The sequence below is a fragment of the Ceratotherium simum genome, chromosome 17, assembly GCF_057802395.1.
Source record: "Ceratotherium simum simum isolate JZ-2026a chromosome 17, ASM5780239v1, whole genome shotgun sequence".
In the NCBI taxonomy this organism is placed as follows: Eukaryota; Metazoa; Chordata; class Mammalia; order Perissodactyla; family Rhinocerotidae; genus Ceratotherium; species Ceratotherium simum.
In genome coordinates, this window is record NC_141916.1 from 45891998 (window position 1) to 45906594 (window position 14597).

The 14597-nt window shown below is 40.0% G+C and overlaps 1 protein-coding gene across 1 annotated transcript in view; it reads left to right on the forward strand.

Moving 5' to 3' along the window:
- The first annotated feature begins 4655 nt into the window (after positions 1–4655).
- GUCY2C (guanylate cyclase 2C) overlaps positions 4656–14597 on the forward strand; it is a 71007-nt gene continuing 61065 nt past the window's right edge. Inside the window, exons 1-4 of the mRNA XM_087442712.1 lie at positions 4656–4872; positions 9927–10039; positions 11403–11467; positions 14246–14461. Of these exons, the coding sequence (XP_087298838.1) occupies positions 4656–4872; positions 9927–10039; positions 11403–11467; positions 14246–14461 (611 nt within the window). The remainder of the gene's footprint in view (positions 4873–9926; positions 10040–11402; positions 11468–14245; positions 14462–14597) is intronic.

The following is a 14597-nucleotide window of genomic DNA, read 5'->3' on the forward strand; positions in this document are numbered from 1 at the left end:
CTTTTGCTCCATCTCATAAGTTTTGGTATTTTGTGGTTTCATTTTTGTTTGTCTCAAGATACTTTTTCAGTTCTCTTTTGACGTCCACTTTGACCCCATAGTTGTTCGAGAGTATGTTTTTTAGTTTCCACATGTTTGTGAATTTTTCAATTTTCTTGCTGTTATTGATTCCTAGTTTTATTTCACTGTGGTTGGAAAAGATACTTGGGATGATCTTGATCTTCTTCGAATTATTAAGACTGGTTTTGTGACATAACATGTGATATGTCCCGGAGAATGGACTTCATGTACTTGAGAAAAATGTGTACTCTTTTGCTGTTGGATGAAAAGTTCTATATATGTCCGTTAGGTCCATTTGGTCTATAGAGTTGTTCACGTCAAGTGTTTACTTATTGATTTTCTGTCTGGATGTTCTGTCTATTATTGTAAGTGGAGTATTGAAGCCCCCTACTATTATTGTATTGTTGTCAATTTCGTCCTACAGATTTCTTGCTATTTGCTTTATATATTTAGGTACTCTCATGTTGGGTGCATATATGTTTATAATTGTTATATTTTTCTGTTGTATTGACCCTTTTGTCATTATATAATATCTTTGTCTCTTGTGACTATTTTTAACTTAAAGCCTATTTGTCTGATGTAAGCATAGCCACACTTACTTTCCTTTGGTTACCATTTTCATGGAATATCATTTTTTATCCTTTCACTTTCAGCCTATGTGTATCTTTAAATCAAAATTAATCTCTTGTAGAAAACATATCACTGGACCATATTTGATCCATTCTGCCACTCTATTCCTTTTGATTAGTGAGTTTAACCCATTTACATTTAAAGTAATTATTATATGAAGATTTACTATTGCTGTTTTGTTGTTTCTGTCTGTTTTGCTCTTGCTTTGTCTCTCTCTTCTTCTCTTGCTGCCTTCCTTTGCTATTTGATGACTTTTTTTTATAGTGATTTGTTTTGTTTATTTATTTATTTTTTTGTATCTATTATAGTTTTTTCTTTGTGGTTAGTTCAAGGCCTGCATAAAATATCTTGTAGTTATACCCATTTATTTTAACTTGATAACAACTTGGTTTCAACTGTATACAGAAATTTTATACTTTTACTCCCCTAACCCCACACTTTGTGTTCTTATAGTCAGAGTGATTCTTTTTATATTGTGTACCCATTAACAAATCTTTATCTTTTAACTTTTATATTAGGGTTAAATGTAACTTATGCACCACGATTGCAGTGTTACTTTATTTTGTATTTGTCTATATGGTTATCTTTACCAGTGAGATGTATGCTGTCATATACTTTTGCATTACCATTTAGCATGTTTTCATTTCAATTTGAAGAACTCCCTTAAGCATTTGCGTAAGGCAGGTCTAATGATGAATTATCTTAGTTTCTGTTTGTCTGGAAAAGACTTTTTCTCTCCTTTATTTTTAAAGGATAATTATGCCAAGTATAGTATTCGTGGTTGGCAGGTTTTTTTTTTTTTTCAGTGCTTTGACTATATCATTTCACTCTCTCCTATCTTGTGAGGTTTATGCTGAGAAATCTGCTGATAGTCTTATAAGGGTTCCCTTACTTATGACTAGTCACTTTTCTCCTACTGCTTTCAAAATTCTCTCTTTCTCAGTTGACTTTTGACAATTTGATTATAATGTGTCTCAGTGTAGTCTTCTTTGGGTAGATCCTGCTTGAGAACTTTTGAGTTTCATTAATCTGGATGTCCATTTCCTTCCCAAGACTTAGAAAGTTATTTAACCATTATTTCTCTAAATAAACTTTCTTCCCCATCCCCTGTCTTCTCTTCTGGGATTCCCATAATGCATATATTAGTTCCTTGATGATATCCCACAAATCCCATAGGCTTTCTTCACCCTTTTTCATCCTATTTTCTTTTTTCTCCTTTAACTGGACAATTTCAAAAGACCCATCCTCAAGTTCACAGATTCTCTGTTCAAGCAAGTCTGCTGTTGGAGCTCTCTGTTGTATTTTTCATTTTATTCATTGTATTCTTAGGTCCACTATTTCTATTTGATTCTTTTTCCTGATTTCTATCTCTTTGTTGAACTTCTCTTTTGGTTCATGCAATTTTTTTTATGTCATTGAGTTGTCTATCTATGTTCTCTTGTAGCTTGCTGAGCTTCTTTAAAACAATTATTTTGAATTTTTTTAGGCAGTTTATAGATCTTTATTTCTTTGCGATCAGTTACTGAAAATTTATGGTATTCTTTTGGTGGTGTGATCTTTCCTTGATTTTTCATGTTCCTCGTACATTACATTGATGTCTGCACATGTGAAGGAGCAGTCACCTCTTCCAGACTTTATGAATTGGCTTCAGTGGGAAAAGACCATCTCCTATGAGTGGATGTGAGGATGCTGGCTAGGTGGGGTGCAGTGGCTCTGGCTCTGGAGGAGCACAGTGGTATGGACTTCAGGCAGTTCTGTCAGTTGAGATCAGCATTGGCAAAGATTGCAGGCATCCTTGGCACCAAGACTGCAGGTGTCTGTTGCAACAGCAAGGCCTGCTGTAGTCTTCAATGGCAAAGGCTGCTGGGCTCTTCCTGCTTTCCTTTTACCACATAGGAGAAGTCTTTGCCAAGAAGATTCCTCTTGGTGCTGGGATCTGGGGAGTAGGCATAGTGGCACTGGGACAGAGGGTGTAGTGGCTTGAGCCCCAAGGGGAGTGGTGTAGTAGCTCCTGCTCCAAGGAGGCACAGCAGCGTGGACTCCAGGCAGCTGTGTCAGCTAGAGTCAGTTTTGGCAAAAACTGTAGAGATCTACAGACTGCTGCAGCTGTCTATAGCAGTGGTGAGGGCTGCTGGGGTCCTCCTGCTCTCCTTTCCCCCACAAAGGGAGGTCATAGTTAAGGGGAACCCTCTTGGTGTGGAGCTGTGCTAGAATGGAGGATAGAATGACACACATAAAATGCTACCTGTGGTTTTCTATGTGGCCTTCTTGGTTTTTGTGCTCCACCGAGTTGCTGCAGCTTCATTGTACTCCAAAGCAGAGATATTTTTATCAGCTGGTAATTGTTAATTTGTTGTTTTTGTGGAGGGATAAGGGCTGAGACCTCCTAGTCTTCCATCTTGCTGATGTTTCTCACTTTAAGTTTAAAACATAAATTTTGCCATAAGTCGTCATCAAGTCGATGTAAAAAATGACATCATTTGATCAATCATACTATACCTCTAACTTTATTTCCAAATCCCCATTTCATCCAGGTTGTCTTCCCAAAACTCTATGGAGGCTATTCTCACATCTACACAATCTCCTTAAAACCAGTGTGTCCAAAAAGAGAAGTTATGATCTTCTCCCTCAAACCTGTTCTTCTTCCAGAATTCTAGAGCTTAGTAAATAGCTTTCTCATCTACCCAGATGAGCATATCAGGGGTCATCCTTGACTCTTCCCCCTCTCTAATGCCCCAACTCCAATAAAATATCAAGTCTTGTACATTTTACCTTTTATATATCTCTTGAACCCATCTCCACTGCCACTGCCCTCATCTAGGACTCCTTTACCTCTCACTTGGACTATAGAACAACCTCCTAATTTGCCCCATGTCTCCATTCCTGCCTCTCTTCAGGTCATTCCTTCCATGGCAGCATAAGTGATCTTTGCAAAATTCATCTGATCCTGTTCCTTTCTTGACTGTTAGAGTAAAGTTCCAAATCCTGATGGCTTAGGAAGCCCCATGGCCTACCCCTGCCTACTCCTCTGGCATCCTTTATTGCCGCTCCACTCCACGGTAGCTCTCTCCACTCCAACCACACAACATATCTTTCAGTTCCTCAAACATCCATGCCACTTCCCACCTCTGGGCTTTTGCACAAGCTGTCCCCCTGCCTCACATGCCATCGCTCTTTTTCCACTCAGCTAACTCCTGTTCAATCCTTCAGGGTGCAGCTTAAAGGACACTTTCTCAGGGAAGCCTGCTTAAGTTTCTAGAATAGGTTAATCTGCCATGTGCTTCCACAGCACTCTGCAATTTCTCCATTGTTGAGTTTAGTTATCACAATTATTTGTTTAATGTTTGTCTTCCATACTAGAATGCATGTTCCATGAGGACATTACTGTATCCATATCACTCGTGGCTGTATGTCCAGTGCCTTGCCAATGCCCAACACATAGCCAAGTCTCAATAAATAGTTGCTGACTGGGTGACTGAAACACAGCTCCTCCTCATTAAGTATTCATTTTCAATGTGCAGCTATAACATAAATACTTAACAGTTCATCGTATTTGTGCTTTTCTTAAGCACTTTGACCTTTATTTTCTATTTTACAAAGCTTTTTATGTATATACTATGCTGCCCTCTTCCTCTTTTCCCTCTTTCCAGTAACATGTCACAAATTTATGTATTTGTATTGGGTGAGGCCCAGGTAATCTCCCTGTTTATAACTCTAACCTTTCGATGAGCAAACACACAATGTGAACTTTGGTTTATCTCCTACCATAATGTAGCTGTTAATTGCTGGCAGGCAGGCTGTATTCTGCGGTCCACGTGACCAGTGGGGCATGACCAGAAAGGAGCGTGGGGAAGAGTGGACCAAGGGACCCAGCTAGAGGCTGTGCAACTGAAGCTCCTGCCTCCCTAAAAGGCCAGAGTAAAGCAAGTGAGCACAAGGAGTATGGTTCTGAGGTAAGCGAGGTCATGAAGACGCCAAGGTTGGGCTTGGTTTTGTGGTCACTGCTCCTCCATCCAGGCCTGATGCTCTGGGCCTCCCAGGTGAGTCAGAACTGCAAGGATGGCAACTACGAGATCAGTGTCCTGATGGTGAACAACTCGGCCTTCCCAGAGTCCCTGGATAACTTGAAAGAAGCAGTGGATGAGGGGATAAAAATAGTGAGATGGCGCCTGCATGAAGCTGGTAAGAATATAGTAACAGAATCCTCCTCCTCCCTGTTACCACCTCTGGGGTCAAAGCGTTGCTAAACGAAGACCTTGTGTTCTTTGCCTGATCACTCAACCTTCTCTGTGGGCCTGTCCTACGACCTCTTTCTATTTCAAGGCAGTGGGTCCTAAGGGAGAAGGATTTGAGCCCCATAGCAGTGAGTTCACCCTGTTCTGGGAATAGCCCTGACCCGGGAATCCCAGGTGTTCACAGCAGTGAAATGCTCCAGATAAAACTGGATTTCTTGCTCAATTTCAGGGAGGCGTCATGTTTCCTTCTGCAGCTGCTCAGAGGTAGGATTTGATCTGGACCTGAGAATTCACAGGGTTACCAGTCAAGAGGATTGATTAAGAGAGTAAAATTCATACAGATGCTGAATCTTTCTCTGGGATTTTTAATCCATCTGTTCACTCTTTACATCTCTGGTTGCTATTATTGTAAGACACAGTCAATATAATAAATTTGCAAGCAAATTTAGTGTTACAGTTCTTCATTGTATCTTTTAATTGTTAAAATAAACTTTATGACCTAAGGTAAAATATGTAGAATAAGGAGAAGAAAATCACTGCTGATAATTTCCAGCTACCGGGATGTTTCCAGTGTCTTTTCATATGCTTCTCAGTTTCTTGTTTTTAAGAACATGGTTGGGATCTCTATGACATAGAAACAATTTTCTATTCTTCTGATTTCACGTCACGTTATTCTACAAGTGACTTTCCTATAGCCGCATAATCTTCATAGCATCATATGAATAGATGTATAATATTCCTTGGAGTAAATATCCTCCCAAATCATCTAATAATTCCCTATTCTAGGATATTCCATTGTTTTAAATTTCTCATAATCATTTTAAAAACACCACAAAACCAGTTTCATATGTATAGTTTTTTTTTCATTCTTTGAGACTAGATTGCCAGAAGTATAATTACTGAGTCAATGACTATTTCTCTTAATGGTTGTTTATGGCTCTGAGGAGGGTATGTCTTAATTTTCTGTACTTAAAATTCTATGGTAATAATAGCAACAGGTATCTTACATCACATATGTGTAGTAACTTTCTTCTGTGAAATAGACATTTCTTTAATCTGAGACTGGGTTCAGATGTGAATAGATGGATCTGATCTAGAGCTGTAATGGAACTAAGAGGCCATTTAATAAAATCCCCTTATTTATGCAGGCAGTGTAGTATAATGGAAAGAACATTTGATTTAAAGTCTGAGGACCTGGATTGGAGTCCCTGCCCTAGAGCCTTCTCTCTTTGTGAGCCTGAGTGAGCTCTTTCCCATAGTGTCTCAAAGCCTTGGTTCCTTGTTTATTGAGTACCTGTCATGTGCTAAGTAAGATATATAATCTCTTTAATCACCACAGCTCTGTGAGATTGGCATTGTTGACACTGTTTCACAGCAGAGGTTTAATAACTTTGCCAAAGTTATAAAGGTTGTCTGTTTGAAATGAAATTCAAACTCATAATTATCTGATTCCAAAGAGGGTATCATATTGCTGTTGTAAGATCTTTACCCACCATGAACTCACTTTCTCATTAAAATAAGGCAATGGAACATTGTGGTAGAAGCAGAGATTTGGAATCAGACAGATCTTGGTTTATATTCCAGCCTGTTATCCAACTATTATCCTGAGCAGTGACCTCGAGCAAGTTACTTAAATTTTCTGAGTTTCAGTTCCCTCACCTATAAAATCACAATATATAATAATTACCTCATGTGGGTATGGTGTGAATTAATTGAGGAAATTCATGTAAAGTACATAATACACTGACTGAAACATAGTAAGAGCTCAATACATGGCAGGTGTTTTTCTTGTTGTCGCTGTTGTTGTTGTTCTTGTTAAGGATGTTAATGTTGTGGTTGTTGCTGTGCTGTTGCTGCTGTTAGGAGAACAAGTTACCAGGCATATAAAATAAACAGTATATTGTATTGGTAAGATTTTGATTTCTGAATCCATATAACCTGAATTTGAATTTCTGCTCCATCATTTACTAATTGAGTGACATTGAGTGAATTATTTATTCCCTCTAAGTTTCACTCATCTCATTTGTGAAACAGAGTCATTAATGGTGAGGTTTTTGAATGGATTAAATGAGTGGAGAATTTTGAGGGGATGAAATAACAAACAATAATGCCCAGATTTTTGCAATTGGTGATGCATTTTGTTGGGTGGATGTTGATGTATAGTAAACTCGAGAAGTGCAGGTTGTGAGGGAAAGATAAGTTCATATTCTAAACATATTGAGCATTATTATTTGGGAAAAATTCTAAGACAATATATGTAAGGGCTAAGTTGAAGAAAATTAAGAGTTCAAATGTTGTGGGTGATGTCCAAATGGAAGAGATCAATATTTTCTCCTAGTACTTAGGAAACCTCTGTGGATTTTGAAGAATAGATAGGATTTGGTGGAAAACATGAAAAAAAGAGATTCCTTCAACCTTAGAACGTCACCCCCTCAAAGATGTATGTTCCACGGCTAAGCACACCCGGTCCATACCATCCCCATGTTCTCATGTGCTGAGTGGGTTCCTTTCCTAGACTCCAGCACCTATATCCAGATTCAATTTGGTCTAACCTCATCCTCAAAGCCTTAGATAAAAGAGAGAGGGTTCTGTATTTCTCAAACCAAAAAATAACAGTAGGTGGGAAAAGTGGTATTGATTTACATTTTTGCAAATCTTTAATGTCGAGCTTTATAGAAAATGGCTGGATTTTCATATGTGCTTCTGCATTTAATCTATTGCAGTAATACATATTATGTAGCTTCTGGAAAACTACTATATGCTCGTGAGAAAAGGAATGGAAAAAGCAAAAGATTTCTTAATATAATTATTATATAGAATAGTTTTGACCTCCTGGGCCTCCTGAGGTCTCAAGGTACCTCGGGAGTCTATGGCCCACACTGAGAATTGCTGTTCTACAGCATATCAGGTTCTAGAATCAGACTGCCCTATGTTCAAAACCCAGCTCCTCTTCTTGCCAGCTGTGTAAGCAAGTTAATCTACATCTCTAGACCTCCATTTCCTCATTTTAAATTAGGAAGATAAAATATTAATTAACTTCGTAGGTTCAAAGGAGGATTAAGTGAAAAAATGCATGCAAAAATCCATAGCCCAATGCTAGGCATATAGTAACAGAGATCATCCAGTTCTGTCTTGTCAATAAATGGATGAGGAACTGGGGCCCCAGAGGTGAAGTCACTTGTCCAACATCACACTCAATAGAGGTTGGTTCCCTTTCTCCCAGGCCTTGTGCGGGATTTATACTTGGGTTTTGCTGTGCCCATCATGGGTTGTGTGCAGCATAGGATTTTTATGTGGATCATCTTCAGTGTCCTTCCTGGTGGTAGGGGGTAGCAGAGCCCTCATAGGGACAAGACGTCGAGGGAAAGGAGCTAGTTTATACGTTAATAGCTGCAAGTTTGGCCTTCTTCCTTAAGGCCTGTTTTCATCACTTGACTGTACACTGGCCTCCCCTTCACTTCTCGACACCTCTTGCTGCTTTCCAAAACCTTCTCCAGCCTTATTTTGTACTACTCCCCACTTGCACTCTCCCATTCCACCAAGTCCACCACAGCCTCCCTCATACTATTCTCCTGGCTTCTATACCCTATATTCTCCCTCTTATAAGAATTAAATAAGATAAAAGGTGACAAGAGTAATATAAGAACTCAGAACTCAAATATTAGTACTGTGGCTGACACATAGCTACACTCAAGTGTTAATTGCTATTAAACCCATCACTGACCCCATATCTTCCATTAATTTTCTCTGAATAGTCTTATTACATTGACCTCTCCTATTTGGCAAGTCCTACCAAACAAAGTACTGCCATCTCCTATTTATATCTCTTCCTGAACAAAGTATCAGAATAAGTGTTCTTGAACTAACCAAAAAACAAAACAAAACAAAACAAAACCAAAACAAAACCAAAACAGAAAAGTAAGAGATAAAATGCTCCCTAGTTGGTAGATACATCTCTGAGGTGGCTGTAGAAATGCAAAGACTTCCGTTCTCTGAGAGAACAGGTCTCTATCTTTAAAAACATTCTTCTTTGGATGTTCAGAAGGACAATAGCTTCTGTTGTTGACATGCTTTACTCTTTTAAAGATATTAAAAAGTATTACATTTGACAAACCTGGTTTTAATCCCATTTTACATGTGAGTGAACCAAGTTAGAGAATTTAAAATGGCTTGTGCAAGAACACATAGAAAGTGTCTCATACTGCCAGACTAGCAACTGAGGTTTCCAGACTTCCTATATAAAGGTCTGGCAAAATTAAGGACGTCTCCGCTTAGGAATCAGACATTTGTCCTGAATATTTTTTATGGGAAGGAAACCAAAATGTAAGAGACAGAAGTTGGTCAAATGGTTCTGCTATCTCTTTATTCCCTTCCAAAATGTGGCACCTAGCAATGCCCAGGGATGTTACCATCAATGCTCTTGCCTTCATCTGAAGGTGGGAGTTCTACATTATCCAAAGATCCTGGGTCAGAATGGGCACAGCTCACTTTGGCTTTGGGGGCAGACCACAAGGGTGCCAACGTGCACCTTGGCAACAAACAGAGCTAGCACTGTGGGGACATGAAAGAACAGATATCTTAATGTCTATGTCTTGCTTTCCTAACACTCCCCAGACCCACATAGGAAACTTGCTGAGTCTAGAATTGTGAAAAGAGGATGAAGAGATCCATAAACCTAATGAAAATGTTCTAAAACTGAATTGTGGGATGGGTGCACAAATATACATATTTACCAAAAATCATTGAATTGTACACTTAAAATGGGTGATTCTTATGGTGGGTAAATTATACCTGAATAAAGCTGTTGAGAGAGAGACAGAGATAGAGAGAGGATAGAAGTGACAGGAGTAATATAAGAACTCAGAACTCAAATATTCCTAGACCTGGTAATGGATATTCTTTTTTTTCCCAGGATCAATTGGCAAAAGATAATCTCAGGGCTGGTATAAACTACTAAAAAATAACACTAGTTTTCTCTTTTCCCTCATTTCTGGATAACAGGCATAAATGTGACTGTGAATGCTTCCTTTATCTATTCGAATGGTTTGATTTATAAGTCAAGTGACTGTCGGACTAGCACCTGTGAAGGCCTCGACCTACTCAGGATAATTTCAGTAAGCATTTGCCTTTATAGATATAGCTCACACCCTCTTGGCACAGGAAGATCCCAGTGTGAAACTTGGGCACCTGTCCATGAGCATCTCTCATGTCACCTCAGCCGTGCTGCTGAGTGCTTTGGAGACAGGGTACTCTGACTTTATACCCATATATTTCCCAAATGACGAGGGCCCTCCAGGAATCTAGGAAAGCAGGGAGAACTTTAGCTGTGTACTGTCTGTACACTTTCAGTCATATGGAGGGGAATTATTTTGTTTTAAATCATCTTTAAAACTTTTTTAAAGTTTAAGTGTTGGTATTAATTGGCTTGCTGTTGTGTCCCTCAAGAAATACTTGAGATGACCTGCTAAAAAATATATTCCAAAGCCCCACACCAGAGATCTCTGTTCCAAGCCATCACCATCTATGCGGTCACAGGGTAATTGCTTAAGGGCTGAATCTGAAACCTAACTTTAAAAGTAACTGCAATGTCAAAGGCTAGAAATGGGAAATGAAGATTCTTGCCTAGAGCCCCCTCCCTACTCCCAACCCCAACCAGTGCGTTCATGGAGCTAAAGAGTGTTTCAAGCTCGCTAGAGGCAAATAGGTGTGCGAGATGCCCCTTTACCACAGAAACCTAGGAGAAGGCTCTCGAAGAAGTAGAACACTGGTAGAGCCATAGAGCCACCATTCTAAAGCTTTAATCAATAACATCACACTGAGCATAAAGGCCACACTCATGTCAGGAAGAGTGGCTAATTACAGCTGTCATTCTCAATCTTGGGAGGGCAAAGAATGAGCAAGGGGAGTTTAATAAACTCCACTTTACCATACTAGGAGTGTGTGCTTCTTCCCTTTACCTCTAGAGAGGGAACTATAACCTAGGTCCCTAAAACCAGGGATGGGATGTTCCTAATCACGTGCCCCTTGAGACATAGTAGAAAATAAGATCTATAATCACCCAAGTGGTCACATTGCGTTTTGTTCTCTCTGAAACTTGCCCTCTCCCTCCAAGCACCTCCAAATCTAGTCTCTCCACAATCTGGCCTACAGATGTTGCTAATGGTACAGTTGGCCAGTCTTTCCTCCACCACTCGACAGCCTCCTCTTGGTAAAGAGGAGGCCCACAGTCAGTCAGCTCACCTTCAGTGGAGTATGATCCCCTGCCTCCTGCAGCATTTCCTCTCCCTCAGACCTCTTTACCCCTTAGCTGGCCCTTGCCCAGCCCAAGGCACCATACGTTGCTCCTTTCTGCTCTAAACGCCAACATCTCAAGAGGCCCATTTTCTAACCTTATGGGAGCCTTCCCTTGTCACTTCTTTTCTGTCCATTGATTCATTTTTTTAGTTTTAGGCATTAGTTTTTTGTTTTCTCCTACAGAGGGAAGAACGGATGGGCTGTGTCCTCATGGGGCCCTCGTGTACATATTCTACCTTCCAGATGTAGTAAGTAGTTTGGTTTGTTGTTGTGTTAATTCCACTGTGAATTGAAGTCAGGACATGGTATCACTATTTAAATGGTTTATTAAACATCAGTCTAGTTGAGGCAACACAGTCAGGGGAGTGAGACCTAGTATTTTGCTGCCTCTCTCTAACTGTCATTCCCTCATCCAGATAATTCTACCTTTGCTCCATGGGGGGTGAATGACAGCAGCTGTTCAGGTTCAATTACTAACATCTGGGCTTGAGAGGCAGCATGGTATAGGTAAAAAGTTAGAATCCTGGCAGGAAACAGGGAAGACAGTGAACTTGGATAATTTGAAGGGTTTAATAAAGGAAATCTTCACAAAAGTATGGGCACAGTGTATGGAAACACAAAGGAAAATGCAGCCCCCAGGGCATCAGCAGGGATCAGTTCTATCCCTGGGTCTGAAAGAATAGGGAAAGGAGCAAGGCACTTATTTCATAGCATTATTTGAGGATTATATAAATAACATATTAAAGCACTTTGCACAGTGCCCTTATCAGCTTAGAAAAAAAAATTCCAATATATTCTAGATAAAAATATTTCTCTGGCTTTGGGAAAATCGCCCTCATCCCTTCCATTCATTTCACACAGCATAATTCTCATCACCACAAAACACTTTGTTCTTCCAGATTACACCTTCCCCTATAAAATCCCTCCCACATACCTTTCTTTCGCTATTCAATCTTCCCCTGAAGCAAGGATCACCCTTCATCTACACAGAGAAAACTATGCTGAGGGACCCCTTGCAATAGATTTTGGAGGGTAAACATTAGACTTCCAAAATTTCTGTTGTGAAGCCTACGTCCAACACCTCCCACCTAGCTGTACAACAGACTCAGATGTTCAGGGCACTGTATAACATAGACACACCACAGAAGCACTTTTTGAGCTCGTCTTCCATACCAAAATGCAGACAAATATGGAATCTTACTCTTCCCTGCACTCATTCCCACTTATTGATATTGCTGTAGTGTGCCCAGAAGGAAAGGAGGACTAGGAAAATTGATCACCATTTATGGGGACCTTTCATGTGCAAAGAAGCATTTTGGTTTTGTCAGAGGAGAGAGAATTAAATAAAACACAGCCCCTGTCCAGCCAAATAGAGAAGGTAACAAGGACACTGGTGACCAATACAAGGCAGAGTGAGATCAGTTCCATCACGAAAGTACAAACAAGATGCTGTGGGATGCACAGAGGAAGCAGTCACCTCTGGTTGGGAGAGTTAAGCCTCAGAAAGACTTCATGAAGAAAATGATATAAGAGTTGAGTGTTGAAGAATGGGTAAAATTTTAATGGGTAGAGATGAGGGGATAAGCATCCCATCCAGGCAGAGGGAGAAGCATGTGTAAAAGCAAAGAAGCAGGGAAGTGTAGAAAATTTGTGAAAGTCTGGAGTGCGAGAGGGGTATAGGGGAATAATAGAAATAAAACTAGAAAAATTAAGTAGGGCTATATTTTGGAGGTCATGAGTTCCAGGTGAGGGAAGTGTATTTAATTAGATTTGCATCAAAAACCACTCAAGTTGAGCAGGGAAGTGCCATAAGAAGCAGCCAACCTTGGGAAGAATAATGGACACCAGAGCATGAGAAGGACTGGTGCACACAAGGGGAGACTGATGACAGGAAATTCAGCAGGGGAGAAAGAAGGCCTGAATTAGCATGAAGGCAGTTGACATGGAAAGGGAGGACAGCTTTTGAAGATATTTAAAGGTAGAACCAATAGCATTTGACAACTGATTGGGATGTTGGGGTGAGGGATGGAAAGTAGTCAAGAAGGCTATGAGATCTCAAATCACTAAAAGAAATGGGAAACTCAGAATAAGGAACAGTTTTGAGAAATAAAAATAAAAGATAAATTTGACTGTGAACACGGGAAGCTTGAGATGCAAGCAGGACACCCAGGGAAACATTTCAGTGGAGCGCTGAAGCTGGAAGAGGGTGGTGTTTTTCTTCCTCCATCAAATACATATTGAGCGCCTGCATATGAACTAGGCAGACTGAAGATACTGAGGTGAGCAAGCCAGCCATGATCCCTGCCTTCATGGAGCTTGCAATCTAGAGGAGACAGATATTAAACAGATACTCACTCAAATAATAACCTGGCCTTAGGTATCAAGGAAAGTTTTCCTGATGGATAAAGAGATATTTAATCTAGGAACTGATGGATGAGTAAGAGTCAGCCAGGCAAAAAGGCAGAGGAACAGCATTCTTGGCATTCATCAAGGCCCTGCTGGAGAATAAAGCTTTATATGTTTAAGGAACTACAAGAAGTTTCCCATACTGAGCAGGGAAAGGAAAATTCTGGAAGCCTCAGCTGATGTCTGTCTCAAAGGTAGTCTATAGAAGAGCCAGAAATAAGGCAATGCATGGAGGGAAAAGCATAGAAGGCATCTTTTGGGCTTTACAACAATTGTGGTAGTTATGGTGGCCCATCCTCTATTTTCTTAGCCCTACTCCCCAAAGTCCATGTATCCCATCCTACATGTGATAACAACCCAAATGACAACTCATTTTAGAATAAATCAAAGTAACCAAGCCACATATGCATGAAAACACCTAGAATGTGCTTAGAACGCAGTACATGCTTGATAAATGTTTTAAAATTCACCTGTGTGGGAGGGATACCTGTATAAGTCAGAAACCTGCTTGAATGACCCTATTTCATTCTTACCTTTTATACCCACCTGCTGAAACAGGGTCTTATTTGTGCTACTTAAGTTAATCCTGATATTGGTTTCTTTTTTACCTCTTGGTGTAGCCTTGACACAGATTTGAACTATCCGATGATTTCAGCTGGAAGTTTTGGATTGTCATGTGACTACAAAGAAACTTTAACCAGGCTGATGTCTCCAGCTAGGAAGCTGATGTATTTCTTGGTTAATTTTTGGAAGGCCAATAATTTACCATTCAAAACTTTTTCCTGGAGCACTGCATATGTTTTCAAGAATAGTACCGAGTCTGAGGACTGTTTCTGGTAAGCAGGATCATTAATATTCTGTGGCACTTGCCTTGGAGAGCAGTCATAGACTCATGGCAGGCTACTCGGTTATTATCAGATGCACCTTCCATCTGTAACAGCACTGGGAATGCACAGCAGCCCACCTTCTTAC